At 37.9% G+C, this 27,996-nt stretch overlaps 1 protein-coding gene across 3 annotated transcripts; it reads right to left on the bottom strand.

Annotated features, from left to right (window-relative positions):
• Positions 1-27,685, bottom strand: syt2b (synaptotagmin IIb). 3 transcript variants are annotated; one of them, XM_026167016.2, is made up of 9 exons: positions 13,250-13,383; positions 8,115-8,343; positions 7,837-7,997; positions 5,718-5,840; positions 3,949-4,116; positions 2,887-3,054; positions 1,737-1,854; positions 1,418-1,551; positions 1-1,277 (listed from the first exon to the last, which is right to left on the bottom strand). In XM_026167016.2, the coding sequence occupies exons 2-9, from the start codon at positions 8,317-8,319 to the stop codon at positions 1,062-1,064; spliced, it is 1,293 nt and encodes a 430-aa protein (XP_026022801.1). In that variant the 5' UTR covers positions 8,320-8,343; positions 13,250-13,383; the 3' UTR covers positions 1-1,061. The 3 variants fall into 3 exon arrangements, with proteins under 3 accessions (XP_026022801.1, XP_026022800.1, XP_026022799.1); XM_026167015.2 differs by lacking the exon at positions 13,250-13,383 and adding an exon at positions 27,393-27,685 and having other exon boundaries at positions 922-1,277; positions 5,718-5,849; XM_026167014.2 differs by having other exon boundaries at positions 922-1,277; positions 5,718-5,849.
• Between the last annotated feature and the right edge of the window lie 311 nt (positions 27,686-27,996).

Here is a 27,996-nt window from a genome sequence, read left to right as displayed (position 1 = left end):
TGACGTGGAATCGTTTTAATGAATGTCAAAACATAATAACCAAAATGGCACTGTCTTTTACTAAACAACAGAAATCAAAGAAGCATAGTCAGTACTGTTTTCAGCATCATTGGTAATCCTTTTTAGTGCCTTACTTCTACAATGGATAAGTAAGGTTTTACATCCAAGTGGTCAACATAGCCAGATTTCAAATGGCACATTCACAGTGTCCCTGACACATTTTGAACAATATTCAACCACTTTAAAATAAACAATAAAACCTGCACTACTTCTCAAAGTGTCATATTAGGAAGGCACCCTTGTATTCCTGTCTTACATTACACCTGTCTGAAGACACAGAAATATGGGTTGAAGCTAAATGCATAGATGGGCCTTCGTGGCAACACAAAACAAGCAACTTAAGTCAGACAACTGCATCATCCCTGCTATATGGTTCTGCTGCACTGTTTGCACCATCTCATATGTGAGCTGATAAAATCAAGAAAAATGTCATACATATTCCAGAATTGATTGTTGCATTCATTGATCTCAACCTGAATCATCTGCACTTGAATCTCTTCGCATTGATAGACTTAAGACAAACTTTATGCAGGAAATAACCCCAAATTAGAGTACTTTCTATTGCAAGTTAAAGCACAGTTATTAGCAAGACACAATACTGGGCGTGATGCACGCAGAGCAGTGGGGAGGTAAGTAAAGCATGCTCTATAAACTAAACTAAAGCCTTTTTTAATATATATATCCAGCATTGTCTTCACCAATAATTCCATTCAGTGTCAGCACCCTAAGAATGAGATTCTTCAAATGAAGGAAAGACTAAAAGTCGATCATTCATTAACCAGTCACCCGGTAACTCAACACCATTCTTCTCAGCATACATTAATGTGGGAAATGTGATGCTCAAAAAGAGTTTCAGATATTCTACAATGTCTTTTTTTTAATATATTTTTTTTTGAGCAGGACTTTTGACAAATAGTCATGTGTGAAGTCATGAAATTCATGCAAAGTAGGGATGAAGATTGGATTTCTGAGTTAGTGCATTAGCTGGTTGGTGAGATGTGTTACTTCTTTGCATTCAAGGATGCCAGCTGGCCATCAATTTCCTCCTCTGGCTGCAATGGGTGCCACTGGGCAATGGGACGGCGTGGATTAGCCAGCATGTCAGACCAGTGCTTAAGACCTAAGCCAGTAGCCTTACTGCCCACGAAGATTTTTCCAATGGCATCATTCTTACCTATCTTGTCATAATCAAACACTGTGACTGCCACCAAGATTTTCTGAGAAGGCAGCAAGAGAAAATGTAATCAATTATCTGTTTTCTGGGCATTTCATCATTCAAACTGTAGTGGAGATTCATTCATGAGCTATTATAACATATCAGTGAAGTCCAAAAGGTGTTGTATGACTTGTACTGTACCTGCATCTGTTCCAGGGGGATTTCAAAGCTGAAGGATTCATTGTAATATGGGTTTAGGGTGTTCTTCTTCACTGTAGTCTTCTTTTTCTTCAGACGCTTACCACCCTGGAGCAGCTGGATCTTTACATAAGGATCTGGAAAAAACATGAATATGATGAACAAAAGAGAAAAACTTATTCTGTCAATGACACAACCTTTAGTGTTTCTTAATTTGTTTGTTTGTTTGTATTTTAAATGGTTTTTCTTTGAATTTTCTCTTCAAATTGAATTTTCTTGCATGTGCCAAAGGACAAGAGTATTATGTGTTTTTTTTTTCTACCAGATAAACCGCAGGCGTCCATCTTCTTCAGATTCTTTGCCTCCAGGATGCAGACAGTGAGTTTTCCAGCAGTGGGGACATAACGAAGGGAGATGCAGATATCTCCAAGTTTCTCAGGCTGAGCAGTAAGAGACACAGAAATGACAAGCACACATACTCATCAGATGTCCATAAATTGCATTTTCTGTGATGGGTGGGTGCAAAACATAGCTTTTATTTATCAAGATTTATACTCTTAGACTGAAACTGAGGGGTTTTTGTTGCTGCAACAGTGACATTATTTGGAATAAAACCCCTCTATCTGGATTTATGATCGCTCTGAGCTTTTAGACTTTGAAAATCCACTTTGATGACTGGGGGCAGGGATAACCTCGAAAAAGACACTGGAAAAGACTAGAGATACTAGCAGGTTATGTATGTAATCAGTTGTGATAAATTTAAAAAAGTGAGATAGTTTCCTTAATTATTCAAGCAAACTATCTCAGCATCATTGTTCACAGGTGTAGAAAAGCAAGGAGAGAAATTTGTTGCTCCACTGACATAAATAAAATTTTTGATTTCTATGTGTCTGAATGTTTGTGCACTGTTATGAAATTCCATCTTTTAAGAAATGCGAACTAATCAAGGAGCTAAATTATTTCTGAATATTAAAGATAGGATGATCAACCAGTGCCATAAACATCTTGCTGACTCCTCCAACCGAGTCGACATCAAGCCCCTCAGCCCTGCTGTAGTTTTCAAGTAAAATTAAATGCAAATAAATAAAGAGGGAGAATTTTTGGTGAACTACATTTAACTGTGTTTAAACCTGAATTGATACACAGTTAGTGCTCAAATAAGTATTCATGGAAGCAGCATGAAAGACTAACGAGAAACAAACTATAGTGGAACCATTTATCATAATGAAGGAACATGTAAGCTGGTGCAATGGTGCAGCTGAATGTGTTCTTAATTGATTTTTGGTCAACAATGGAGCATTGTGGCTCAGAAAAATAAGATATAATTGATCTCTGTCTAGACAGACAATACTTGATAGTAGCATCAATTCATAATTGGTTTGGGGCTTTTTCTTAGGGTTGACACCCAGAAAGTTTAGAATCTCAATGGTCTATTATTTAAAGAGCACAGAATGAATCAGTTCAATAAGCACCTCCTCTTGATCAGCACTCTCGAGATCCCGCCACTCCTCAATAGGCCGTCCAAGGTCAATGGTGTTCATGGGCAGCTTTACCTCTCCAATGACATCATGTTTAGAAAATCGGTCATAGTCATAAACAGACATCACCAAGGTCTTTCCACCAAGCTCCTCATAGGGTACCTGACCAAGAAACACAATGTCACTTATAGATTGTATTTATCTGTCTCACAGGATAAATAGGTTTATTTTTAATGTCATTAAACTTCACATAAACTGCCTCTGGAATTCTTGAAAAGGGCGAGTTAGTCCCACTGAAAAACCCCCTCATTAAATGATACAAATACTTGCTTACAAATTTATAGTGTTTAGCAGCTGCTATACAGAAAACAGTCAATAATCAAAACTAAATGGAAAAAACTAAGTGAACTAAAAATGTTAAATTATAAATTATCAGAGAAAATAATCTGAGAAACCAGACAAATAATACGCCCTAAAAGCACTAAATGAAATGCACGGTTATTTTCTCAAATGGAAACAACAAACATATTAGGAAAAATAAGTTATTACACCCCAATCCACAGAAATCTATGTGAAAATGAAGATGAGGACACCTCTACTACAAACTGCATAGGCATACATGAAATTAAAAAAAAAGCATCTTCTGTTTTAAAAAGAAAGAAAATATCTGGAATAAATTTTGATGGAGAAACAATAAATCTGACAGTGAAATTCTCATGGGAGGCCTTTGGAGATGGCAATAAAGGGCAGCCTGTACAATAAGATATTTTTCTGCTGCAGTTTTAACATTTTGCAGACTGGTATCACCTGCAGCTTGACCCAGAGAGACTTGCAAAGTCCCAGCGGGGCTTATTAGCTAGGAGCATCTAAGAGCAGCATGTAGGCTGCATAGGCCAGTGGGTACACACACAGAGCCAGACAAACCTGACATACTGTCAGTTTCATACACAAAAAGCTGCGATAATGATTTGTGATATTTAAAAAAAAAAAAACAACTTGCTCAAATAAGATTTATGTTTCTTTTTTTTTACAGCTGCATGCAAGAACAAGACTCACCTTGAAAACAAATGTCTCATTGAAGACAGGGTTCAGTGTTTTTTTGTGCACTTTGGTGTCAAACTTCTTCTTCTTGTCAGGGAAGAGCAGGACTTTAACATAAGGGTCTGAGGTTCCACCTGAGTCCATGGACATGAGATCTGCAGCTTGAAGGATACCAATTGTCAGCTGTGTGGAGAAAATGAGGGTGTATGTAAGCAACAGGAGCAGTGAAAACAGAATTTTATCAGGCAAAAATGCAACTTTTCTTTGAGGGTCACTGCCTCAGACTGGTTATATAAGCCTCGCAATCCATCACCACAAGCGTCTCAGCTGACTGGAGACATACTGGATGTCAGAAGCTTTTCCTCAGTGTCATCCAATTGTCACAGTGTGGTAACTTCTAAAAAATGTATTACACTGTGTGCTAGAAAATACAGATTTTAGCTGTCTATATTTTACAGATACATTAAAAGTACAGCCATTTCACCCTCTACTGTGTTTCATATCTAGTGAATTATTGGCATTTTAATTGAGCACATGAAGGTTTGCTCATATGCTGTCGCGTAATCAGTTAAGCTGCTGGAAGTACCACGGTTAGATAAATGTCTTTTGATTTACCTGAAGCCACTATAACAAGTTACTCTTTTAAGGTTTAGCCTCTTTTGTCTTTTCAGCCCTAAAAATAACTGTGGTTTTACTGACAATGTTCATCTTCTGCATACTCCTGTTCAGGTTTTGTATAGTATGTAAATGTAACCTTGAGTAACATCAACTTAACTGTCCTGTTTTGCTGCTATTAAAATTGTGAAGTTTATATTTGGTGTTTGTTCACATTCAAAGCCTGAATTAGGGAACTCTCTATTCCTCAAAATGTCATGGAAAATTACTCTTTTTCTGGCTGCTGACAGTAATTTCTGATTTATGGAGTAATAAAAAAACAGCCCTTTGTAAAAACTTTAATACGTCAAAAGAATGAAAGAAGAATTCCGAGTCTCATTGATCTCACTCTTACCAATGTTCAGATATCTGTTCCAGAAAAGTTTTCAAAACTGGCAATGATGCCTAATTTGCATAATTGAATGTGAAATTTCAGAATACATTACAAAAAATAAATAAATAAAAATATTTGATTAATGTCTTGATGGATCCAGGTAAGGAAATCTCAGAAAGTTGATACCGCTCATGGGTAGCGGTGGGAGGAATGCGACTGAAGAAGTGACCTGGATGAGTGAAAAAATGTTTCTCCCACTAAAAACACTGTCCAGACGAACAGTTTCAGCTTTCTGGGAATTGGATTAATGTAAGTAACGAACTAGAGAAATCTTAAGGTATTATCTTTCAATTAAAATGTTTGCTTTAGTGTTTTGGCACCTTTAGAGTCCCTTATTATGAGCTGGATTACTCAGCACAGAGGCATTATGTGGTATTATTGCTACTATGCATCTCCCAGGTAAAGAAAATGTTTCATTCATGACACCCATGAAAGAAAAAGCTTGTTTTTTCTTTGCACTTCGGGTTAAATAAACAAGAAAAAGCATTAATTTAATTACTATAACTTTACATTTTTTTATTATCTTTGCACAGAACCAAGCTACTACAGCGAGTTCCATACTGAAGATGACATGAATTGGGTTATCTAACTCTTTAATTTAAACATGTCTTTAAACACTAAAACGTTTCAAATGGGTAATTTAAATATAGCAGAAAACATGAAAAACTCCCTCCAAAATTGTTAATTATTTCTAGAGCTTTTTTTTTGTAGTTCACAAAATGTGATAACCACAGACCTTTGTATTCTCAAAGTCATAATCTATAGAGTATTGCAGCTTCCCCAGTTTCTCCTGCTCTTTCTCCTCTTCCTCTTTCTCTTCCTCTGTCAGTCCAGTCTCTCCCTCATCATCATCGTCATCCTGATGTGTCTGCAGTGTAAAGGTAACAAAACAAAAAGCTATGTTAAAGGTAAGAGTACAAAAAGTCAGGATACAGGGTTCCCCATAACAGCCAGCATGCCACAGACACTGGAGCTCCAGGAGTTTTTATGTGGGAGATACATGTTTTGGTTACTGCTTACCTGCACAGCACCTGATGATAAAAACCAGGAATTTATCATTTAAAAGGACATAGCTGCCTGTAATCGGTATCCCTACTTTTTTTTAAGAAACTGTAGAAATGATTGTCTCAGTGTTTGTGGATCAGTGGGCAAGTCCTTAAATCTGACATGCTTCAGCAGTACAGTGACAGCCAGAATCAGTGGAGGCATTGCATGCTAGTTCCACTAAGAAGGGTAATAAATGCCACGTCCTAATAGTGAAACTGAAAATAAGAATAATTTCTTGTTGTTAAAGGCATTAGATCTTAACAAATGAGCGAGGAGATATAGGTTTGGATAGACCCCTAAGGAACTAGCTTACAACAGCAGGAACAAATGCATATTAATCAATAAAAAATATGACATAATATTCAGGGCAAGGGGATGTATCTTATTTTATAGGATTTATTTTTAAGACTTCAAATTTGTTAACCTGCATCTCTTTAAATTAATGTGGCAAAATAAATGTTTCTCCTTTCACCTCACCATTATTACAAAACTAAATCAGGATTAAAGGGCACAGCCAGCTATTTGAATTTTGTTAGAGCCTTACTGCTTCAATATGATTTTTCTTATTAAGTAACTTAGGTGATCTTGACTTTGTAATCTTTTCTTTGGGTCATCCAGTGTCGTCACATCCTACCTCCTCCTTGAGTATTACCATAAAACGAAGAGATTTGCAAATCTTTGGCTCACCATGCAGTTTTATCATCACCGTTTCCATGTCTCCCAAACAACCAGCCATGCCCTTTATCACATGCACAGATTAATAGTGTTAACAGTCTTGGATATCATATTTTAATCCAATACTTTCCATATTGGTGTGATTTACAGTAACATTGTCCCGAGAACAATGTGTTAGATGGTTAGACTCTCCTCTCTGGGGTTTATGGAGCACATCATAGCTTTCCATTGTTACATTCTCAAGCTATCATACCAAAAAACTACAAAATAATGGGGAGGAAATTAAAAAAAGAAAGAAAGAAAAAATAGCAAAGGAAGCTACAACTTTCATTCCATGAAACCCCCCTCCGCCCTGGGGGCCAGAGAGCATCGACATGAGCTATCCACCTACCGTAGAGCAGGGGTCCACCACAGTCAAGAAACACGAGGCACACACAAGACACAAAGCGGAAAAGGAGGAGAGCAGAGAGAGGAAGAGATTCAACTCACAAGACACCAAACACACTTCAAAAAGAGAGGCAATCAACACCACCACCACCACCACAATCATGATGAGAAATGACACGCTTGTTTTAGGCTCAGGGCGATAATTTCACATTGTGGACACAAGCAGTTGATTGCTTTAATTAACTGTACAGGGGCAGTCTATGGTAATATAAGCTGTTTAGCCCATCAAATTAAGAATTTATCCTTAACTTTATAGCACTTTGATTCACAACTTCCTGATGTTTCTGCAGGCCTCATCCTTTCATCCATTACCTTTTAATATGATAAGCTTTGTTTTATAAGTTGACGAAACATTCTCTGCTCATTCTTTGCCACATTGCAATAAAGTGTGCCGTTTTTCACCATGGAGCACAATGGAGCACACGTTTAAACAACCACAACAACAACAACAACAACAACACAAATTGAGGGGAAGAGAGCTCTCCTTGTGTCCTCTACAGCCTGGGCTAAAAAAGCTGCTGGTAAAAGATCAGATTTAGTTAGCAACATTGTTAAAATCTGGGCAATAACTATCATAATAAATAATAACAACTTGAATAATAAATTATTGACATAATCGACAAAATTTCACCAATGCATCTTGTAACCTTGACTCTTTAGCATGTAGGAAGCGCGAGGCATCATACCTCACCACCCTGCATGTTCTTCATGTTGAAGCCATCCTTTCCCTTCTTTCCTTTCTTGTTCTTCTTCTTCTTGCAGCAACATTTTTTGATTATGCAGAAACAGCAGGTGAGGATTAGCAATGCTGCCACTACAGCAATGGCAATCAAAGCCCACGGAGGCACTGTTGATTTCAAAATAAACGAGGAAAAGCTGAGTTTGAATGGAACTTTGGTGTTTGCCAAATGTTAATGTTTTGTAATGCTTGGAATGATGTAAAAAGCTCTGCAGCATTACTTACATGGGATTTTATCAATTTCATTCAAGAATTTGCTCTTGATCTCCTCAAACATGTCATTCTTGCTGATCTCTGTATTGTTCGAGCCAGAAGTTTCTGGTGCTGAGGTGGACATGGCAGCTGAGGTGGGAGCCATGGTCATGGTGGGGGCACTGGTGGGCTCGGCCGCTGTCATGGCCTGTGGCCGTCTGAACAAGTTGAACTTCATTGTCAAAGACTAGGCACAGCGTCCCTGAAACACAAAGAGATCGGATATGAAGCAACAAAAATTGCTTTAGTGGTATCATGGAAGATTTGTCAAAGAAAGTGAAAAATATTGAAAAACTATTGAAATATTGAAACTCATTATGACTCAGGAAGTCATAATGGAACATCAATCAAATTTAGCCATCTGCACCAACAACAGCGGCAAAAGACTGAAGTAACTTCTTAAGAGGGGTGGCAAATACATTAGGTTACCTATTCACTAGGGGTGCAACGATACACAAAATTCACGGTTCGGTTAGATCCTTTGGTGTCAGGGTTCGATATTTTTTCAATACAAAAAAATGTTCATGCCTTTTTAATTTGTCATTTATTAAAATTATAAATATATATTTAAGTCAAAAGTAGTTTTTAAATTTAATGTTGCTGAAACAACAAAATAAAAATATCTATCTGATCGAGGAATCACTCATCTTTGAAAAAGAGAGTTTATTACAGAGAAATGGCTCTTTCCAAAATAAAAGCTATACTATCCGCTTCTTCTGGGCTATATTCTCAGCAGCATATTAAACATATCAGGTCCCCATAAGGAGAATCATGTGCTAACGGCTGTCTAAATGACTCGGGTAAAGTTTGTAGCATATGTGTTTGTTGTTTTTGTCTGCTTCCACTTGTCTTTGCACTAGGATGATGTCGGTGTAAATGTGCAGTCATATTCATTGTGTTCCCACTAGTGCTGTCAGCGTTAATCTTGTTAAAATGACATTAACGCCATAACTCGGCAAATCTCCATTAACGAGTTACCGTGGATCGCCCCGTGCGTGGGGCTAAGGCACTAGTTCCCACCAATTGAGCATTGCATGGCACATCCGACATATTGTTTTACTTTTGTCCATGACACGCTTACCATCAGGGTCATGCTTCACATGAAAACCAAGATAGTTCCAAACGCCAGATCTGAATGAGGGTGGGAGAGGTTCAATTTCGGGTAGCATTGAGGCAGTTGCCATGTTGCAACGAGCTTAGCTTCTGTCTTGCTAGCTTGCGCTGCGCTCAGTGGATCTGCACTCGACAGTGCAGCCTAGGCGGGCGGAGTAGTCGAACACAGATCCACTGAGCGCTCAACACAGACAGCATCGTCAGAAGAAAAGTTGATAAAATAAATCAAAAATTTTGTATTGTTTGATACACATGCCTACCGAACCGAAAGCACTATATCCAACGGTTCAATATCAATACGAGTATCGTTGCACCCCTACTGGTTAGTAATCTAAAACTCCAGAAAGCTGCTAAACTGATTTTATTCTGACTTGCTTTCCATTATAATTTTTAATTTTATGTTTGAGTGATGATGACCTTGAGAGCTGCAACTCAACTCTGTGAAAGATGGGGAGTATGAAAACAATGCTTCATCTGGGACTCATCACACTCATCACACAAGTCACAGAAGTTGAAAGCCCTTGATGTTGCTGATGATATGAGAATTTAGTGTGTGTGTGAAACTGTGACCTGAGATGATTACACCTCCACCTTAAAACACAATGATCTTCCAGACCTAAAGGAGAGTCTAAAAAGTTATCCAAAATTAAAGGACACGTGAGTATCTGTACATGTACATGATGGCACAATTGTTAAATGATTTTCTAGAATAATCAATACATAAACAGCATCATTTTGTCAAGTAAGTATAAAGAGAGACATTAAAGATGAATAATTAGTTTATCTTAATGACTTGAACCCAATAACTGCTTGAACCAGAAGAAAACAGCTGCTAACTCAAATTTAGCAAATGTCAGTTGCTTGTCAAACCGCCGAGCATTGTTACTTAAAATATATATGATGAGTGAGCTTTAGAGGTCCTTAAGATAGACCTTATTATATGTGACAGAACCATATCTAAGCGTCTATTTTTCTGGAAAAATACCAGAAACACCTTCCCTGACATGATGAATCATGCTTCTCTGTCTGGCAACCCGATGGGTGAGTCTGGGTTTGATGGTTGGCAGGAGAACGATACTTGTCCAACTGCATTGTGTCAAGTATAAAGTTTGGTGGAAAGGGAATTATGGATGAAGAACTTTACTGGCCTGCACAGAGCCTTGATCTCAACCCAATAACATACCACTGAGATGAATTAGAGTTCACATTTCGAGCCAAGCCTTCTTGTCCAATATCAGTGTCTGATCTCACAAATACACTTCTGGAATAATGGGCAAAAATTCCCACAAAAATCAGACTCGTAAAACTTGTGTAAAGCCTTCTCAGAAGAGTTTAAGCTGTTCTGGCTGCAAATGTTGGGCCAGCATCACACAACCCTATGGATGAAGAATGTATGTCACTCAAGTTCAGTCATTTGAAGGTAAATGACTGAATAGTTTTGGTAATAGGGGTTTTCTTCTACCAACCAACTAATCTGTATTTATTTTTATTATTTATAACCGACGAATCAATGATCAGACCAATAAATAGTTGAAGGTTCCACCTTAAGAGTTCAAATGTTTTAAGATCAATCTTAAAATAGATTCTGAAATTTTATAGACTTAAGTTTAACAGGTTAGACATAGCTGGAGATCTAAGCTGCGACTTTAAATAGCATAAGAAGGCAGTCATCTAAATCAGTTTCACCTCCCAACATACTCTAATAAAATGAGTGTCTTCTCAGAAGGGCCCTCTTTTAACAGATGACAACTCCAATTTAACTCTCAGCCCCAAGTGAGCATTATGTTATGTATTCTCTGTTTGCTCTTTGCATGACTGCTGGTGGCAGCAACAACACTAACATTTACTGCTGAGCACAAATGTCAATGCTCTGGTCTAATTGAAGCTTGCTGTTTGTCAAAGTGCTGCAGATCGCTAGATGAATTTGAAAACACCTGCTTTAGTTTTAATTAACTATGAATAACTGTATTATAGTGCTGGGACAGGATTGTTTCCTACTGCATTTAGTCATTTATTTGATTACTATGTATGTCTCAGGAGCATAATGGTTTAAATTGTGTCAGTAAGACTACTTATTTACCACAGTGTGATATATTTCTAGGAGCTGCTGCTCTGACTGATATGTTTTTTTAAAACTAAATAATATGATTTTGATGCTGCCTTTACTCTTTCATGAGCCCCACAAACTCAGCATAGTGCTTAAGAATAACTGGCAGCTTGACATCCTTTTATTCGTTTTGTCACTCTGCTAATGTTTCCACATTTATTTGTTTTTCACTCCAGGGTAAAGAATTCAAAGAAATAAAGCAATTTAAGAGAAAAGGTCATGGAATTAAGATGTGTTCAAGCAACTAAGGAAAATGTAACATGATTTACATATTTTTTTAAATTGCTAAGCACATTAGGTATAATGTTTTATATCCATGCTATGGATGTAAGACAAGTATAGAATTAGTACTGGCAACTAAGTTTGCTAGCGTTACACCTTTTTTTCAGTTGATCTACTGTGATCTGCTCGAGTTTCTTACTATAAAAGATGTAATAACTAAAAAAAATTGTACTTTTTATTGTGTAAGCTTTAAAGTACGATACTATCAGCTTTTTATCAGCTGTTTGCTTGCTATTACACTGTTATTTTACAGTGTTTCTACTGTTATTATCATCAAACTTTTATTGTTGTAAAATGTACATACATGTCCTCCTCATATAACGTGAATCCAGTTTATTGTCTTTCTTGAACTATACGGTAGCTCCCCACAATTCTTTGCAACACCTGGTTAGAGAAATGCTTGCACAAAGAAGAGGTCTGGTCATCTGTAATTAATTGCTTCAGGAGTCTCAGCCATTGTGGCTCATTGCTAGCTGTTCTCAACTATGCAAATAGTAGATGCATATACAGAACTATCATAGTCTAAAAACACTAAATAAATGCACAGTAGCTAGATGTTAATGTTTTTTTCTATAGATATCACCATTTACAGTATTCAACTGTATCCACAAAAGTCCCTCCAGTCATACAGAGATTTGCTACAGCGAGCTTATGTGTCATTATCAAAGGAAGTGGTCCGCAGCTAAGGATATCAGTACCTCAAAGTAAAAGTGAACTGTCAGAATATGGCAAACATAATGATGATAAAACCCAATCTTAATTGATTTGCAGCCCACAGATCGATAAGTATTGCATTTCAACATGTGCACTTTAGCACAGACTTTCTATTGCTGTAAGGTAGACTGTGCACTGTTCACATACAGTGGTGGTCTATGTGCTGTGGGCAAGCACATCATTGTTGCTAAGCAATACTGATAACGTCTATAGCTGAAGTGACCAACCAATCAAATAACCAGTTGGCTCAAGGCCAGTGTCAAGTCACTGCCCAAGTGGTGGGCATGACATGATACGAATGCAGACTGCTGCCACTGAGCTGAAATGTATAATGGTTATGAATAAAGTTTTTGCTCCAGCAAAGGTTCTTCAAAAACATTTTATTCATCACCTGCCCGTATCTTTCATTTGTCTCCAAACCCATCCTCACCCCTAAAATGAAGCACATCTGAGACTGCAATGTTAAAAAAAAATCCTAACATTAAGTCAGATATGATTTTCTCCACTACCCGAACTTCCCTAAGTTAATTCTGTCTCCTCTGAGAAGAGCAGTGATGAGAGAAGCGACTGAATGGAAATAGAATACAATATGCCCATACCTTCCCCTCTTATTTTAGCCTACCTTCTACCTCTGTGCCATTAGCACTCAGTCCTTATCTCCCTAGGATTTCGGCAGCTCACCACTGGCCGATATCACTCAGTCACAAAAAACAGGCTCGGACACATCCTCATTCATAAGTAGGATCAGGTCCGGAGAATACAGTGCAACCAAAGCAGTTTGATATGGTTTACCCAGTTTAAAATGCAGAGAAGATTCCTCTAAGATAACTGTGGTCCAGTTGTGCATCTTAACTCATTTTTAATCTACAAAGATCTTCAAGACAAAACTCACCAGTCAAATGTGGTATTCCCCTCGTGGGGTGGCCCATCCAATCAATAAGTGTTTGGGTTACAGTTCCTCAGAGCTGTGGTAACATAGTCTGATCTCTCCCATAAGCAGAGACTGCAGTCTCCTCTCACTTCTCTCCACTGCAGCACTACACCCCTCCTCCTCCCCCTCCTCTTCCTCCTCCTCCTCTGTCCAATGCACACCATCGCCCCCATTTTCCACCCTCCCATCACATATTTCCCTACACCCTCTCTGTCTCTCTGTTCAATGTACTTATGTACGCAACCTCTTTACCTCTTTCTCTCCATCTTTCTCATTCCCCCAGCCTCATTTGTGATGCTGCTCACACAGCTGATTGCAGCATGCCACTCTACGGTCTAGTATTGGAGGGCAGTTGTAAAAGATCAATATGCACAGACTCTAGGGTGAGGTTCATGTTAATAAAGCCACAGCCTGCACAAGTCAGGAATAAAAAGCAAAAGTATGCACTAGGACAGCTGAAAAAGTCTTAAGGCGGTGCAGTTTTTTGTTTGCTTGTTGTTGTTTTTTAAATCAGATCTACTCCATGGAATTAAGCGGTTGCTAACAACTGATCTCAGAAGTATGATTTAACCCTCTGAATAGACCATCTCTGTTAAGTCATTCAGAGTGAACAATTGAAACAAAGAGTGATTACTCCTATTTGTCCGGTGTTCACTGATCCCTCAGGAGACTTGTCAGTGATGATTAGAAGTGAGGAGATAACAAAAGCATCTTCTCGAGTTGCAATACAAACAAAACGTATCCCACTGTATTGAGCTAAAACTATTACATAATGAAACGTGCTGTTTGAGCCAGAGACCTACGCAGATGCAGAACTAAACATATGAGGTTTAAAAATTAAACTTTAGGTGCCTGTAGCCGACCTTGCGTGATAAATGTGTTTCAAATGTTCAACATCCCTAAAGCAGTTATGTTTGTACATGTTTGAACTCTTTGCAATGCTGGCATTCAACCTTTTTTTTTCTTGCTTTTGCCTGAAAACCTTTTTCTTTCAGTGCTCTCCTTGGGGAAATGCCTTTCTAAATGCTTAAGTTCAGCTGTCATCTGTTAGATGCCTGGCTTGATGTGGCTATTCTTGCAGTATGTCAGGTTGCAGTGCATTTAGCTGCTTCTACCAGAGGAGGGCAGGAATCTCATATAAAACTGCTGCATCACAGAGCATATTCTTTTTTTCTTTTTGAGAACTGCAAAGTTATGCCCAGAGACATTTGTCTTCTCTGCTTTGCAGGGTCAGTTTTGATCTGCTAAATGCATTTAGCTATGGAAAAAAATGACACAGTGTTCCTCTTTTTAGATAGAATATTAAACTGTGGATAAGTCACCACAGTATTATGCTTGAATAGGCCTTAATGTTTTCTCCTGATTTTTTTTTGTGATTTTCTCGTAATATCAAAAGACTTATCCTTCAAAAGACTATTTTAACATTTTCGCTCTAGGAGTGAATTAAAAAATGCTGCATTCATCTTAAAAGCTTAATGCTTTAATTAGAAGTTAATGAATTGGTAGAGTGAAATGGCTGTGCAGTGGGGCCATGGGAGCAGAAATGATCTGGCTTTGAAGAAAATAAGCAGCTAGGGGGAAGTTAGGTGGGTTATATGGCCAATTCATGGATTTGTGTAAGATATTTTAAGATATAGGGCATTTAAGTTACTACTGCTTAAGTAGTGATGTCTGCACTTTTTAAGGTTTTTAAGTTAAGCCATTGTAATAAAGGAGATTGTAAATGAACAGACTGTTAGATGTTATACAATCTATTTTTTCTTCACGATAAAGTATATCTTATGTTATTATCTCATCTTTAATTATTTATTTAAGACACTCTTTTGCCTTGCCCTAGATTGCATGGGGCTCCTTCATGAAACTGATATGCCTGTTGTCCTTCTTTTTTTTTTCTTACTTGATTTCTGGTTGTTTCCTGGAGTGACCCGATATGGCCTGACACCTCGTGGCAGAGCAATTTAACGAAACCAGGAAAAATATGAGTAAGCTGTAAAAACCTCTTCTGAGAAGTCAGTGACTGTTTTGCTTTTTTATTCTTATGAAATGTATTTTTAATAAATTATTTATTTTTGATATCAGCAGCATATTAGCATTAGAGCTCCCATAGATATGAAGAAATAGAAATCGCAAGATGGCCGCAAAATAACCAAAACAAACAATGAAACAAAAACAAAATGCTCAATCAATAAGATAATACCAGTCAGATTAAAAGATCGTGGATGGATTTTTTTAAAGCTATATGTTAAAATAGGTGTTAAAGATTTATTAAAATTGTTACAGTATATTTTTCAGTTAGTGTGAGATTATTGCAAAATTCTCATTCTGCCCTTAACCCCTCTCCAAAAAACTGTGCTTTTACAGTATGGTTTACTGAAATTCCCACTGCATTGTGGGATACTCAGCTTCTCCCTGGTTCTTGCATTCTTTTATGAGCACCTGTGAATGAATAAACTTTTCCCTCCCTCTCCATCCCTGCTCTCTAGTGGATGAGTCAGGCCTGAGCACTGTGCAACATTAGGAGGTCAATAAGAGCAACACAGCTACTATCAAAGCCTCACATAGTAAACATATGCAGAGGGCAGCTGCTGACAACGTGTTCCCCGTGCTGAGTTGTGCTGGGACATTTTTGTTGAGATGACTTATCTCCTCTGAGGCAGCAGAGACGATGTGGAAAAAACTGCACCTCTCCAGCTCCTGCAGGGAGTGCTGCAATGCAGGGGTGTAATGGAGAAATACGAAGCTAGAAGGCAGATTGTCCAATAGTCAGCTAGCAACTCTCTTCCTCCACTTCCTGCCTTGTTTCTTGTTTCCTAATTTCTTTCATCTTTTATGCCTGTCGTCGTAGCATTTTTCCTTCTAGCCATGTCTCTGTGTACCACTCATACACACATGCATACGCTGTATCCTGCTCCCTCTCTCTCTATCACTCACACACACACACACACACACACACACACACACACACACACACACACACACACACACATCATCTTCTGGCCAGTCATTACTGCAGCACAGGCAACAATAAACAGAAAAGACCATATGCTTGTAGTTGGCTCTGTATATCACTTGCAGTGTTTGGGTGTCTCAGAAGTAGCAGTTGGTCAGCATGGGGACAGTGTGTGTGTGTGTGTGTGTGTGTGTGTGTGTGTGTGTGTGTGTGTGTGTGTGTGTGTGTGTGTGTGTGTGTGCGTGCGTGCGTGCGTGTGTGTGTGTGTGCGTGTGTATGCGTGTGTATGTGTATGCGTGTGTATGTGTGTATGTGTACACTTTACACCGAGTAGCTGGAATGATGTCATTCATCTAAGTGAAAGATGGGCAAGCCTTGACAACTCCATCAATGTCAACATGACAACATGTCAGCAAGTGAAAAAAGATGATGAAAACTGGGGCACTTTTATGAATTTGTTACAAAAAGTCACTTTATTAATAAAACAAAAGGGCTGCTGGGCAAAGTCTTAAAGCCAAATAATAAAGCAGGCCAGAAGCTAGACTTGAAACGGGAATGTTGCTATTAGGGTATGCACCATATATTTAGACTGTCAACACGACAGTCTAAATATGGGCGATCGTGGCTCAAGAGTTGGGAGTTCGCCTTGTAATCAGAAGGTTGCTGGTTCGAGCCCCGGCTTGGACAGTCTCGGTCGTTGTGTCCTTGGGCAAGACACTTCACCCGTTGCCTACTGGTGGTGGTCAGAGGGCCCAATGGCGCCAGTGTCTGGCAGCCTCGCCTCTGTCAGTGCGCCCCAGGGTGGCTGTGGCTACAATGTAGCTTGCCATCACCAGTGTGTGAATGGGTGGATGACTGGATATGTAAAGCGCTTTGGGGTCCTTAGGGACTAGTAAAGCGCTATATAAATACAGGCCATTTACACAGCCGGCACAACTCGTACAGACGCTGTTTATGACAGACATTTTGACTTTGACATATAGCATGAGAACAAGACTAGGTCTAACAATAACTCATTTACATTTTAAGATCCCCTTGAGTCATTCATGCTGATTTTTCCTCTGCTTCACATATAGGCAGCAGGTCCAGCTAACACCATGTTCTAACAAGAATAATAAAAGTTTGAGATACACACACAGAGAGATGTGGAAAACCTGACTATAATGTGATAAAGATTAAGCCCTGTTTGTCCATGCCAATGCAGAAGTGAGAATAGATTAGGAAGTGTAAGAGAAAATGAGTGGACTGTGAGTCTCTAGACTTTACTTACTGATTTTCTTACATATGGCAATGCAGGTCATGATAATCAAGCAAAGATGGCACAGAGTATATCAGTGTGTATTCCATCACTCCAGTGAAATCACTTGAGCTGATTTTACAAACTTTGCAGACAGAGAGAACAAATAGAAGACCATCTGCAAAATACTTTAACATGTTTTCCCCTTTTTGGCTTGAACGTTCAAGTCATAGTATTTATTTGCAGTCAATAGATTGCAAACACAATTTGCTGGAAAGCAGCCATCATAAACATTATAAATTACACCTGTGCTTCATATACTTATTTGACATTTGTGGAGGATCTAAGTACTTGGCATTTTCTAGCAGTACGATAAAATGTGGCCCAAACAAAGGCAGATCCACACGTTTCTTGTGGATTTGGGGACACTGACAATGGAGGACTGGAAACAACACAAAGACTGTACCAATTTCTAGAATGGCTGTGTTTTGTTTTTATCTATGTACAAAGTTATCAGAACAGCACATTTTCACAGCAGGCATTTTCAGTTCTCATAACTATTAAGATTAATAATAACCACTTTCTTCAAATGTTCAAACTGTATTAGTGAAATTTTCATGATAAAGTGAGTGTACACTTTAACAGGACACAGAAACTGATATAGCTGAGAAAAATTCAGCCATGACTCATTTTATTATTTTTATTTTATTTTATTATGATTTCTTTTCTATTGGGGCTTTTAAAAATGTCTTGGGAGTCTTTCTGGTCACCCACTGGACAACAACTTTTTCAGCAGTGATTAATAAATGTCCACTTGTTTATTTTTGCTCTAATGAAAGAAATGTCGGCACAGTAAATTCAGCATGGGAGCAATTAAAACAAACAATATTGGATATGTGTGGTATAAAGGTGCTGAATGAGAGGACAGCTAATTGATCTCTGGGAAAATGTGTGTGTCCTTTGACTTCTTCCCAAAGTGCACGGCAATATGTCTGTGAAGGTTCTCAGTCATCCAGGTCATCGTAGTCTAAGGAGCTTGGAAAAAGAAAAGCGTCTGGACTTCTTTGAGTTTAAAGTTTAACCTCCTAGGACCTGGCGTCCACATATGTGGACATCACATTTTTGGGATGTCTGGACCAAAACACTTATTTTTTCCTCTACAAGGGCCTGATATACGCTTACAAGGGCATTATACTGCCACTGTTCTATCAAAATTTAAAATGAATGTCCTCATATGTGGATCGAATTTTTCTCAGAAACAAAAATTCGGTAAAAAAAATAAATAAATCTGGCAATTCTTTGTTTTTAAATTCATCAGGTCGCAGTCAACCAAAATAGCAAAGAAAAATTAAAAATGCATACCATGAAAGAGTCTTAGGAGGTTAAAGAAGTCCAGACGCTTTTCTTTTTCTACGCTCCTTAGACTACAATGACCTGGATGACTGAGAACCTTCACAGACATACGTGTCCTTTAAATGATTAAACAGCAACAGCCAAACAAAATCAAACTTCAAGTTTGGCTGCCCAGAATAAATAGAAAGCACATTTTATAATGCAGTATATTACCATCCACTTACAAGTGGAAAATAATTCTATTCACATGGGCAAAGCTAACAGAAGCTATTAACCACAAAGCATCTTTCCACTAAATTTCCCCTGTGTGCATCCATGTATATTAGCTTACAGGCAAACTACTGCAACTATCACGCCCACAGACTATTTCTCTGTGATGGGAAGTTATTGGGGGATACAAGAAAAATGATAGACAAAAAAATGATTGCAGATCTTCAGTTGGGGGGGGCAATTTGTAAAGCCTTGTTATGGAAGTTTGTCTATTAAACATTTAAGTAATATACTTCTTTTTTTTTAAGTTCTTTTGAGTTCCTTTCTTTTGTTTTGATGGTGTCGACTGTGAGTAGATAATGCATTATGATTGAAATTCTGACTGATAATACTTTTACAGACACTAATATGGTTAAGGTCAGTAAAGGTGTCAATAAACCCACTATCTCCATTTTTTTCATAGAAAAATAAAGACATGTTTTACCTGAACTTTAAGCATATATTGAACTCTAAATATGAATAAAATAAAATAAAATAAAAAAACAACTCTGTGACAATATAAAAGGGGTCACTGAAAAGCCTTTTCACATTTCACAGACTTATCACCAGAGTCTGCAGCATTTCTTTTCTTAACTTTCTGCAACTTTTTCTCTTCTTTCACCACTTTTACAGCATTGTTACAGCTGCAACAGGAAGCTGTTTTCAGTTCAAAAGTAAGAATATAAATAAATAATGGAAAACTGGTGGTGACAAATGCTACGTGGCAAATGATAAAGAATTCCCCAGTAAAGATCCAAATTAAATGATCTAAATTTAATATCTCTCCATTATACCCAGTGGGGGACAATAAATAGAAGACTTAAAGTACAGAGTATTGCTGTATCTACAATTAATGTCCTAGTTATAATGAAATGTAATCATTTGTAAGTTTAAGCCATTTAAAGAAAATATAGATTATTTTCTTTAAAGAAGTTAGAAAACAAGGAAGCTACATGATACAGATTGCAGAGTAGAGTTTAATGGGTTTCAGGAGCATATTTCAACTCAGTTGATAGGTTTATGTAGAAGTTAGTTTTTATATATCAGATAAGTCAGGTGGATAGTATTTCTACTGTTATAGTTATTTTTGTCTTTGATGATATTCTGGAAATTTTATAAAGCTCATAGCAGCAAGTTTTGCACTCAGTTGCTTGTTTGTATGTTTTTTCATTCAAAAAATAGTCTCACACCTAAAAGTGACAACATCCCAACACTCTTCTTTGTGCAAGCCAATATAAAACTGGTATTAATCAAATATAGTACAAATATTGACAACGTGGTCATAATCTGTAGCCTTGCTGGCCATATTCTCTGGTCTGTGTTTTAGATCCTTTTCAACACATCTGTCTTTATCTGCTTTTTTTGGGAATTTTAAGTCAGGTACAGCTAACAACATAGTACCAGATCACAGCTGAGCCGCCCTCCAGCTGGTCCAGTGTGAAACCAACCATAGAGGGCCTGCGTGTAATCTTGTGGAGAAATTAAAATCATAGTTGAATGTTTTCTGTTGGTGTGGTCGCCCTTATGTAACTTTTCATTGTGTTAAAGAAAACAATGAAGGAGACTGTTACAGAAAAAGTTTGTATTAGCATCTACATTGTAAACATTTTCTAAACTCAACTGGGTCATTTTGGTGTCTTTAACTGGAACAAATATTGAGTGGAAACAGAAAGTCAAAAATAAAAGTCCATGGACATGGTTGAATACAAGACAGGACTCGTGTGTTTTAGATGGAAGTCCGGCCCATCTAAGACTGGATCTGTAAGTTCTCATTGCTTAAGTGCCATGAATGCACAAAGATTCAGTGTGTACATAAGGAAAACTGAGACCATCATCAGGAAGAGGAGTACAGAAGTCTGGTGAGGAACTTTGTCGCATGGAGTCACACAAACCACCTGCAACTCAACACCTCAAAGACTAAGGAACTGGTTGTGGACTTCGGGAGGTCTAGAGCAGGTCCACTGCCAGTTCAGATAGAGGGGGAGGAGGTGGAGGTGGTCAACAAGTACAAGTACCTCGGGCTGTGGGTGGACAATAAACTGGACTGGTCATGCAACACAGAGCACCTGTATAAAAAAGCCCAAAGCCGACTGTACTTCCTCAGGAGGCTGAGGTCTTTTAACATCTGCAGGAAGCTCCTGAGGATGTTTTACCAGTCAGTGGTTGCTGGAGTACTTTTCTATGCTGTGGTGTGCTGGGGGAGCAGCACAGCAAAGAGGGACTCATCCAGGCTGGAGAAACTGATCAGGAAGGCTAGCTCTGTGGTCGGCATGAAGCTGGACACTCTGGTGACAGTGGCAGAGAAAAGGACACTAAAGAAACTGATGGACATTATGAACAATGCTGGGCATCCTCTGCACACGGCCATAAACAACCAGAAGAGTCTGTTCAGTGACAGGTTGCTTCTCCCCAAGACAAGAACTAACAGACTTAAAAACTCCTTTGTCCCACACGCCATCAGACTGTTTAACTTCTCTCTGGAGGGGAGAGGGAGGGGAAACAGGAGGACAAAGGAGGGGGGAACAACTAAGCTGTAGTGCCTCTTCACCTCACTGTACAATACCTTGTGCAATACTTTTTGTAAATAGTCAACAGTGCAATAGACTCAATACTTGAAATGTGCAATTCACTTGTATTTTTATTTTTTATTCCTATTTATTCTATTTATCCCCTTTGTATATTTTATTTATATTTGTCTCTGTATTTATATGTGTGTGTGTGTGTGTGTGTGTGTGTGTGTGTGTGTGTGTGTGTGTGTGTGTGTGTGTGTGTGTGTGTGTGTGTGTGTGTGTGTGTGTATATATATATATAACAGTTCTGTAACTGTAACTTTGGTCGTTGCTGTGCTTTTTTTGGAAGTCGAATTTCCCAGAGGAACCCACCCGAGGGATTAATAAAGTTCTATCTTATCTTATCTTATCTTATCTTATCTTATCTTACAACTAACAAGCACACAATCTCTAGCTCCAATTGTTTACAATTTAAGATTGTTTAAGCTGGATCAAATGCTGCACTTTACGCTAGTACATATAGGCTGTGAATAGAAGGGAGGAGGGGCACGCCATTTAGAGACTAAGAAGGAAGAAAAAAGAGAGACAATACACCACACCACCACCAGTGAAGGATGAGTTGTCCAAATGCATAGATCTGGGACAACAAGACAAATCAGTGCTGAGTAAAGAGAAGCCAGGAGGAGCACTAGTTCAGTAAGCAACTAATTATATGATCCATCTGACTTCTCTACATTTCCTCTAGCCTCAAAACCATTTTACATCAGATTTCATTGTAGACTCTCGCTAATTAAATAAAGAGCAATAATTTCCCCACTTATTCTTCCTCAAAAACATACATAACAGAGCTTCCATTTTTGCAGGACGATATTTACAGGATATATAAGTCTGCTAAAATCTAAAAGATCTGAATATCTTTAAAGACCATCATATATCAATCTTAACATCCCCCATTTTCTGCTCCACCAAATTTCCAGATCTGTCAAGGGTTTGATGCTGAGAGAGGATAAGACAAACTAGCATCATTAAAAAAAATTCTCATCAGCAAATCCTCACAAACAGGTCTGCACTCTGCCTCAATATGTGGAAAGACATGAGGATCATTTTTATTGTTCTGTTTTTTTCGCATGATCAGATATTTGGTGTAATAGATGTATTAGAGGTAATGCTCCAGCAATGCTCCAGACTTTTGCATCTAGCCAGTGTAAGACTGAATGACCAGCAGACCATAGTAAATGCAGTAAAAATAATAAATATCTTGTTTGACAAAAGGATGCCCTGCTGTGAGCTACTTTTTTGCATTCCTTGCAGTATTCCACATTGTTACTGCATCGATTGGCTTAGCTTGATTTGAGCGCCTAAACTGACCACAAGAAGCTGATGTATTCTTGACTGTGTTGCGGACTGAAAGCAGTTCAAGCAAAAGAAGTCAGATTCAGTATTGGCGCTGTGTATTGACACACAGAACAGATCCTTACAGACCAGTCATTCGCCTATTATCCCTGAGCAGTTATCTGTTAAACTGATGGAATTCAACTGGAAATATACTGCAGCACCAGCAAAGACACTAATTCAGCAGCTTTCACAGCAAAACTACAGCAACAACATTCCTCTCATTCCTCTTAAATGCTGTGAAAATGCTGCCTATCAACGTGAAAAAAATCATCAAATGTCATGCTGTGACATGGCACTCTTTATATTCACTGTACCAGTAAATGGTCCATGTGCACACACACACACACAAACGTTGCTATCTGTAAATGAAAAACATCATTCTGAGTGTGCTTCATGTACACTGATGCACCTGACAGGCTGTGAATGAGGATATAGGTTGACAGGAGGGGGATTATAGACTGCAGAACAGCCTCCCATTTCATGAACCATCAAGCAGCAGAAGTGCCCCAGGCATGCAAACCTGGAAATGTAATGTGGAAACTCAGAGTATCAGGAGCTGACTACAAACAACTGTCTATAATCAGGAATACAACATTAGTGATATTCTGGTTTAGGTAATTTCACTTTTACTCAGTCATTAGGTTGCTATGGCATGCAGCAAAATATGGTTTGTTTGGTTTATTTGGTTATAGACCAGTAGGGTCATTCGAATAAAAAAAAAAATTAATTAAAAAACGTGCAAATTTAAAACCATATTATTTTAATATTTTAATATATTTAATTAAGGATATTTTAATTCCCCTACAACCTCCCACTGTATGATAATTGTAATTCCATGTGAAGTTGCGTCTTTTAAAGAGTCCTCTGAATTAAGAGATAAGGCAGAAATATAGAAGCATGTTTTAAGATCCCACAACCTTTCTCTAATGGAGCTCCATTTAGGATACAGCAAAATTAAGATCATGTTAAACTATTCTAATAAAAAAAAAATTTCTGTTCCAGTTATATTCAGACAGGCAATTTTTTTTTTTAATGCTGCAGCTTTTTAATTTTTTTTTTCTTTCATGTTCTTTATTATTAGCATAATAAAAACATTTAAAAATGAATAAAGCATGAAGCAATTTTTAAAACCATTTACCAACCTATAGAAAATTTCTATTTTGTTTGGACAATTAATGCTACTCCTTAACTGAGTCTGGTTGATAAGTTTCCATTGGTGCAGACCTGCTCTTGGAGTGCTTCATATCACACTTTAATTTGAGGCTATTTGGCCTGAAAAGCACTTAATGTGGTGGAGGAAGAGTGTGTACGGGTAAGAGTGGAAATGGGCCAATAAAACTATGTTAACAGCAGCTGGGAACTTAATGCTAACATCAGCATACTGACATGAAAAAGTCATGGCATTACTTTTAGCTATCATATATTTATTCATTGCAAATCGCTTAGTCTACGAACTGCAAAGACAAAATTTATCAGAAATGTTCATAATTACATGGTTAGCATCCCATTTGCTATCAGCATTAAAATGTGAGACAAGGCCTCAAAGGAAACCATCAGTAGGATAGTTGCGTTCTAATATTTGGTGGATTTGTAGTAATTAGTCACAAAGTAAATTTTGGACAGTGTAGATCTTTTCCTCATGATGGTGCCAACTTGAATGCCATAGTAATCCAATAACTGAGGACAAACATTTCATACTAATCTGCAAAGTTGGAGCCCATGTGATACTCTGGGAAAAATTAAAACAATAACCAACATTGTTGTGATACATGTTATTGGGAACAACAAATGCCAGTGGGCTACCTCATTTTGTGTGAAATTATGATAAATTCTGTAAGACTGATTTGATATTCAAACAAAAAAAAGATCAAAACACTGTCACTAGGAAATCACACTGAACACTTAACCATTTAATAGATACGTTACGTCCGTCAAATTACAACTGGACACCCCCCCCCCCCCCCCCCCCCCGAGTGAAATGCCATACTGATTTCATCACAACACACCAAGTCCTTGTGTGTCCTCTTTGTATGCAGCTTCTTTGCTACTGCAGCAACAAAAACTGTGCAGTGCAAAACAATACACACTGATGTTATCCTCTTCTTCTCATAGTCCAAAGATTCTTTAGACATTTTAGAAATGACTCAACTGATGTAGTTGAACCATTTTTTTAATGTGTCGTACAACTTTGGAGTCTTGTTGTTAATCTCAAAATCTGTCACTCTTTTTTGATTAGTCACCATAGCAACTTGATCTGGACCATCTTAAAAGTCCCACAGATGAGATGTATAAAATATATGAGAAAGCAAACAAATCAATATTTAGTCATTTGTGTTTATTTAAAAGAAGAAGAAGAAGAACTCTAGACTCTGTTAGGCCACAGTACTGATATATATGCATCCATGATATATGAAGATAGAGCTTCTAACTGGCATAGCTGATATTTGAAAACTGGTAAATGAAATCATTGACCATCTTCCAGTTTTTATAGTTTATGATAAGAACTGTACAATTAATAAACTGAACAGAAAAAATAACAATGCAGGTGTGTAAGAGATAAATGTCTAAATGCTTTTAAAACAATGGAATGACAGAGCTGGGTGGAAATAAGATGAGAATAGAAAAAAAATGACATGTGATGTCAGTGGTGCATATAAATGTAATGTCCATGGATAACAAAGGGTCTACAAAATACATCTTAAAAGCATCATGCAATTTGAATAAAACTAAAATAATGTTATTATGATCATGAAAGCAGAAATATGCATGTGCAGATTTAAATCAATGGAGTTGATATTGAAAGAGTAAATTAAAAACAGACTTGGGATAATAAAAGTTACAAGATTTCGTTTTCCAGGTTTATTCAGATTTTGCAATCAGCATTGATGTGTGGCTGTAAAGTCATAAAGTTGCCAAAACTATATGTGATTATATTTTTATTTTACATGGTGTATAAATTCTGTGTAATCCGAAATATATTTAGTGTTGTTATTGAGGTTTCATTAAGGAAACTGGATAAAAAGTAATGCATATTTTATTGAGAATGCTTAGGATTAAACAAGAGTACATGTCTTCCACTGCTTTTAAGATATGTACAGTTAATCAGCAAATGTTAATGTGATATTTTGCTTGATTTTGTTTCATGCAGCTTTCGGTATACTGTTTACATGTTTTTAAAAAAATCACCAAACAAAAAACAAGATGTTACTCTATTGCAGCACAAAATGCGCCATATGTATGCAGCTGCTAACATATTGCACCTGCACATGCACTGATTCATCTCTGCTAATGCATAAAGAAAATCCTCATTTGGCACACACTCTGAGGAGTGTTCCTGTCATGTACTCATAATATCCCTGGGGAGTAAAGAGACTACAGCATCACCTGACCTGTTCACACCTTTGCATCATAATCAGCCCAGGAACAAACGATGCAAAAGAGAGTATTCCCCCTCTTCTGCAGCAAAACGTGAGTCACTTTTAATTGATTAGAAACTAAAAAAGAAAACAGAAAAAACAGATATTGGAGATGAGATATGGGGCTTAACATATAGAATGTGCCTCCCAACTCAGTATCCATCAGAGGCTGTAATGCAGAGAGCTTTACCTTCAATCACCTTCAGCCAAGCAAATCTAATCTTTTTTAAAGAAAAGGCTGCAATGGAGTACTTAAATTCACCAATCTAAGTACTAATAAGATCACTCAGATTCATTTGAAACACTGAGTTCTGCAGACTCTATGTGGGCCCTTCACTCTTGCTGGCTCAGCAAATTTGACTTTGCACACACTCCCAGTGTATTTTTACTGTATAACATTAAACTGAGTACCATCATCCCTATAGAGCATCCGCACACTAAAGCAAACCAATAAAATAACAGAAACAAAAACAAAACAGTGAGAAAATGAAAAAAATGAAACAAATGAAAATCTGTTACATATAACAATTTAATGTTTGTGCACTAAAAATCTATCGTCGCTCACTGTTAATCAGTTTATAATCATCTTTGTCATAATCAGCCAATGAAAGTCAATTAATATTTGTTTAACAGTGAAATAAAATTCAGTTCTCAAGTTCTATCTCACTCATACGTGCTTTGTTTATTATGTAACATTATACTGCAGCGCTACATGATGCTACGCACCAGTCATTAAGGGACTTACTGGCATGCTTTAAAAGTTCCACTATAGCAGATTCTCTAATACGAGACCCTGCATTAAAAGGAGAAGTGCTAAGACTGTCTGCTCTAATTACCCCTGAGCCATTTATTCTCTCTTTTTCTCTGTGCAGGGCTTTTTTTCTACATTCATCCAGGATGTGTGTAATGAGGCTAGGTGCCTCTGTGACAACTTGCCACACAGCAAAAGAACCAGTAACAGAATGCTTGGACATAGAGGGAAAATGCAGCTTACCTTGCAGAGAGATGTCTCCTAACCAAGGAGAGCGGAAAACAGGGTCAGATATGTTCTTAAAGAGATCTTAATAGTCTTAATAGTCTGCCCTTTGACTCATCCCACCCTTGAAATACATTGCAAAAAAAGAAAAAAAAAGTAGTAGCAGGTCCCAGTGTCACCTGGGGGAGGTTTCTGTCCTAGAAGACACACATAAACGAGACTCAGTTTGTTGCTAATGCGTGCTCAGATCGGGCAGGGAGGAGAGGATACACTCATTAACATTGTTCTAACACAGTGAAATAAGCACAAGCACCAGAGCCGGTGCAGGTCCACTGCTGTATTTCCCGGCACTGCATGCTCATTGGCTAAGGAGCAACTCAATAACACCTCTCCTCGTCATCAGTTGGATAGGGAGGGGTCTAGATTTTCTTTGGCACACTAATAGCTGTGCTCCTCCTCTTTTCTTCCTCACTCTATCACTTTTTCCCTCAGTACAAGCAGACAGGGACTGCTGAGCTTTGAGAATTAGACGCAGGAGGAAAACCAGAAAGGGGGGGGGACAAAGAGAGGAGCAGGAGGGAGTATAAAAACAGGGGGATCGATGAGTGATGAAAAGAAGGGT

The sequence above is a fragment of the Astatotilapia calliptera genome, chromosome 5 (genome assembly GCF_964374335.1).
Source record: "Astatotilapia calliptera chromosome 5, fAstCal68.1, whole genome shotgun sequence".
NCBI lineage: Eukaryota > Metazoa > Chordata > Actinopteri > Cichliformes > Cichlidae > Astatotilapia > Astatotilapia calliptera.
Note: the sequence above shows the minus strand (reverse complement) of the source record. Positions and strands in the feature narration are given on the sequence as shown.

What these genes read in the sequence shown, in the direction of transcription:
- syt2b (XM_026167015.2), bottom strand. Translation starts at nt 8,319, where the DNA reads ATGAAGTTCAACTTGTTCAGACGGCCACAGGCCATGACAGCGGCCGAG. An exon ending in ATGAGACATTTGTTTTCAAG is followed by an intron (nt 3,055 to 3,948) that starts GTGAGTCTTGTT and finishes TTTCTTGGTCAG; the next exon opens with GTACCCTATGAGGAGCTTGG. An exon ending in GGACGCCTGCGGTTTATCTG is followed by an intron (nt 1,552 to 1,736) that starts GTAGAAAAAAAA and finishes TGTTTTTTCCAG; the next exon opens with ATCCTTATGTAAAGATCCAG.